The sequence below is a fragment of the Aptenodytes forsteri genome, unplaced genomic scaffold (assembly GCF_000699145.1).
Source record: "Aptenodytes forsteri isolate BGI_AS27 unplaced genomic scaffold, ASM69914v1 Scaffold158, whole genome shotgun sequence".
In the NCBI taxonomy this organism is placed as follows: Eukaryota; Metazoa; Chordata; class Aves; order Sphenisciformes; family Spheniscidae; genus Aptenodytes; species Aptenodytes forsteri.
In genome coordinates this window covers 2,145,620-2,150,280 of record NW_008794601.1, presented here as the reverse complement: position 1 = coordinate 2,150,280, position 4,661 = coordinate 2,145,620, and the positions used below count along the sequence as shown (strand labels likewise).

The window sequence follows — 4,661 nt, the reverse complement described above, 5'->3', positions numbered from 1 at the left end:
ACACAAACTGTAGTGTTACCCCCATGTTCTGTTAATTCAGTTTCTACCAACCCAACTTAAAGGAAAAAGCTGTATTATATAAGTTCTTATATAAGAGCCACCACCACACAACTTTTGTTCTAAACTCGTTACCCCCATGTTCTGTTAATTCAGTTTCTACCAACCCAACTTAAAGGAAAAAGCTGTATCTTATATAAGTTCTTATATAAGAGCCACCACCACACAACTTTTGGTTTCTAAACTCCAGAATACAGTCTCTTAAGTATAAGAAATTTAAGAATCGTACATACGTACATGCACACACACAAAGAATGCATGTCCACTTACAACTGAAAAATTAATGGCAAATTATACTAATTGAAATAAACATTTGAATGAACAAAATACAAATGAATTGCTTAGCTGATGAAGGACTTGTATTTGCCATCTTCTCTTGCCTTGGTTTTGGAATGTGATGTAATGAAGAATAGGACTCAAAACAAAGAAAACAAAACAACAAATATGCATTAAAATAAACCAAAAGGAAAAGAAGAAAGTTGCACAGATAATAACCTGCTGCGAAGAGGCAAAGCTTACAGTTTTAGGGACTTCGTACGCTATCTGAGTCGACACTCCGCCCATGTCAAGAATACCCACTGTCCTCTTACGAAAGATGGCCTCTTTGTTTTCACTGCCTGGGACATGCACCTCCACAATCGCTTCATCCTCTGGATAAAACAATGAAAGGGCATTGAGAAATACAACTAGGGTGGGCCTAAAGCGGCACTACACTACTTCTAGTGAACTTTTTTTTTTGTAGCAATGCAGATCATTGAAATTTCACACACAAATTAAACCAACGTCAGCATCTGCACACGCACTACTCGCTAACGTCTCGATCTAAAAACATACCAGCAACAGCGAAAGCACAGGAATGTACTTGAAGTCCTTCCTAAAATCCAGTTCACAATTAAGACACTTACCATCATCTGTATGTTCAAATCTTCCAAGAACAAAGTTGATGCCAATCCATGCATATACTCCTACATGCATAAGAAAACATATTTCAGGAATATCTGCTACATATCATCTTAAAAACAAAGAGGGATTTTTTTGCATATGAGTTATTAAGACATATCACTGCTCATATTTTATTACACAAAATACGTAGAAGTTAAACATTCCTGACAAGTTATTCTATTCAATTTAGTCATTCAATAATTCTAGTTATTGTTAAACATTCCTGACAAGTTATTCTATTCCTCCTCTCCCAAGTCAAGGCTATGATAAAAATCCTAGTTCAATGTACTAAAGGCAGTCTGATGTGTACATTTCAGAAAAAAGTAAGCACGTTAGCTTTTAGAATGATTTTAAGCCTCTAGTGAGCTAATCACATCAAAACATCGCTCCTTTAGAAACCATTTTTCCCTGCGAAGTTTCTTCCATCAAGAATGTTGTGCCTTATCCTTACCCCTCCCTCTCCAAAGCCAGAGAAAATTCCTGCTAAACACAGATAAGTTTTTACTGCTAATTAGAAAACATTTAGACAAGTTAGAAGATCACAGCAGATGATCATCTCCACACTCCGTATGTTGCTACTGAGGAATAAGGTCTCTCAACCGAACCAGAATTTTAAAAAGCAACAAAAAAAATTATCCAAGTTGTACGGTGAAAGTAAAACGTTTCAAAGATAACTTTTCCAACATCAACCTACCTTCCTGTTTCCCCGAAATAACCTCTGCATGCGAGTCCGAAAACAGAAAATCAAAATGCACAGGAATATCAGTGAGCAGATCTTCAAGTATTGCCTTCTGCTGGCTGCAAAATTACATTTTGAACAGTTAAAAATAGCCAGACACAGCAGGATTGCTATTCTAAATGCTAAAAATAAGACAGCCAATAACCTTTCTGGCAGAATCCTCATTCCTGCAGTACAGAGAATATAAAGCGGAGTCTCTTTGTGTTTTGCACGTGGCACGTGTTCGGCAGCAAAGCTCAGAAGTGGAGAAATATAATCACTGACCTTTTCAGGAGAGCTGGCAAACTCCGAAATGCCTAGTGAAACAGAGAAATATGAAAGCGAAGCAACTCAAGCTCTGGTTATCAAGATTTTCCAGAAATACCCAACACACAGGAGAAACAAACAACCCAAAGCCAAACCCAGGAAATCAACTACGGAAATAAGAAAATAAGAATGAAGCTAACACTTCATCATCCTCCAAACATTAAACAAAAACCTGTATTAGGTATATTACCTATTTATAGAATTGGTTCAAATAGCTTTACAGAAAGTCAATTATTTATTCACTAAATAAACAGAACGAAGTTAACTGACAACTGAACCGGCAACTGTCTTAGGCTACAGAGAAACCTCCCCCTCCTGCCCGTCAGTGTCACGTTTCAAGCTTTAAAGCTGAACAAAGCTCTCTGCAAGCCAAACCCAAAGGAATCTGGAGGAGTGCCACGCTGACAACTTGCAAGTGTCCTTTACTCAGACACTTTAAATATGGGGTTTGAAAAAGCAAAGTTAGGATAGGCAACTGTCTAGAAAATTGCATCTAAAATCAATTTCTTTCCAGTACCTGGTTTAATTTTCATAACCACTGGTTTTCTGTTCTTGTCCCTCATCTGTTTGATGTCCAACAGATCATGCGGATTACCATTGTGCCTTGGCCAACAATACACAAAAATCCTAGAGCCGCTGCTGCCACAGTCCACAACGATTCCATAGTTCAGATTGGGGTTGTTCGTATCTGTAGCTTCAGTGTCAGTTACTCGGGCAAGATATCTAGAAGAAAACTACGCGTTACTACGTGGCAATTAAGTTCCAGATGGAAGTTTTTCTCAACATCAGACTCAAAACAAGACAGTTTCCATCGTAGGAATCTCACAGTTTTCGCTATTGTACTGCTGCTGAAGAAAAAAAGTGAAGCGCCACCCATAAGAGTCAAATTCCCAGAATAAATACCAAAAGTAATTTCCAAAATAATTTACTACACAATATCTTTGCACCTATAGTTTCACTGAGCTGCTACAGATACATAAAATAAGATATCAGAAAGCTGAATCATTGATAAATTAAAATCAACTTAGATAAGGAAAGGTTCGTAAAAAAGCAGGAAGTTTTACTCACGCTTTTCCCCCCCCATTCCTGTATTTTACAGACACAACCCGTCAGTGCTTTCTCTTTCACACCAAAACTACCTTTCATTCCTTTCCACAAAAGCCTTTTCAGCTCTCACCTGTGGAATCTTTTGTCCCTGTACGCACGCCCATACTTATTGCGGATGACTACCAGAGAGTAGTAAAGCAAAGAGACAGCAGCAGCAAGTATTCCTATCACAACGATCTGTCGCAAAGTGGTGTTGAGAATACGCGGACATCCCACCGGAGAGATGCTGAAGTGCCAAGAAGCAGGAAGCAAACATGAGATGCTGATCCTAAAATTCAAAGAGGATAATCTGCTTTAAGAACGGACTTCGTTACCAAAAAGAAACACAATGCATTCTGAAACAAGCTAAGGGCAAACAGATTCTTCATAAAACTTGTTACTTTGCTCTAGCTTTGCTTTGCTCATGCTCTGGCTTGAGTGTAGTCAGGACATCATTCCCACCTTTGAATTCATGATTAGCCATGAATTCATGATTAGGTTTGCTGTCCTTCACTCAAAAGACATCACAATTTGATTTGACAGTTCCTCTGGGATTCTTACCTCCCCATTTTGGGATATGACCAGCAGACGGAAAGGCCAGCTGGCGTTCAAACGTCAGCCGGTCACCTCAGACCGACAAGGCGCACCAACCATTCTCAAAACCATTGCTCTTCTGTTCCTGAATTAAAGAGAAAACAGAGATGATCTTCTAGACAGCATTATGAAGAGCATTGCCAGCAGGTCGAGGGAGGTGACCCTTCCCCTCTACTCGGCACTGCTGAGGCCACATCTGGAGCGCTGGGTCCGGTTTGGGGCTCCCCAGGACAAGAAATACATAGAGCAAGTTCAGCGTAGGGCCACAAAGATGAGGAAGGTACTGAAGCACCTCTCACGTGATGAGAGGCTGAGAAAGCTGGGCCTGTTTTACGTGGAGAGGAGGCAGCTCTCATGAATGCCTATAAATATCTGACTGGAGAACATAAGGAAGAAGGAAGCAGGCTCTTTTCTCACTGGTGCCCAGCGATGGCACAAAAAGCAATAGGCACAAACCGAAATACAGGAAACTCCATCCGAGGGCGGACGGGACCCTGGAACAGGTTGCTCAGAGAGGCTGCGCAGTCTCCATCCTCAGAGACGCTCCCGAGCCTGACTGGACACAGACCTGGGCAACCCGCCCTAGCTGACCCTGCCTGGAGCACAGCCGCGCGCTGCTCCGCTCGGGGAGCCGAAAGAAAGTTAGGCCCAGACAGCAGCGCCCCTGCTACGCACCGTCTTCGTAAACAGAGCACCTTCAGCTCCGCTACCACCTGCGAAGCCAGTCCCCAGAACGTCAGGACTCCAGGCAGGCTAAAACATCAGCGGCATTAAAAAAAAACCCCAAAAATACACACACACACACACCCCCAAACGCCGACACTTCGGCACAGGGCAGGACTGTCACTCTCCTTCCACCCCCAGCTGGTCTCACAGCCCTTCCACGCACGCCCCACCCCTACAAAAGCACCTGCCCGAGGTGCCGCGAAGTTCCCGC

General features: G+C 42.1%; 1 protein-coding gene across 2 annotated transcripts in view; it reads right to left on the bottom strand.

The window, feature by feature from the left end:
* ENTPD4 (ectonucleoside triphosphate diphosphohydrolase 4) overlaps positions 1-3,804 on the bottom strand; it is an 8,055-nt gene extending 4,251 nt beyond the window's left edge. The window contains exons 1-7 of one of the 2 annotated variants that reach the window (XM_009273046.2): positions 3,692-3,804; positions 3,222-3,419; positions 2,562-2,767; positions 1,884-2,034; positions 1,694-1,797; positions 963-1,022; positions 553-707 (exon numbers count right to left, since the gene is read on the bottom strand). In XM_009273046.2, coding sequence (XP_009271321.1) covers positions 553-707; positions 963-1,022; positions 1,694-1,797; positions 1,884-2,034; positions 2,562-2,767; positions 3,222-3,419; positions 3,692-3,699 — 882 coding nt within the window. In that variant the 5' untranslated portion in view covers positions 3,700-3,804. The remainder of the gene's footprint in view (positions 1-552; positions 708-962; positions 1,023-1,693; positions 1,798-1,883; positions 2,035-2,561; positions 2,768-3,221; positions 3,420-3,691) is intronic. The other variant, XM_009273048.2, reaches the window with a different exon arrangement.
* Between the last annotated feature and the right edge of the window lie 857 nt (positions 3,805-4,661).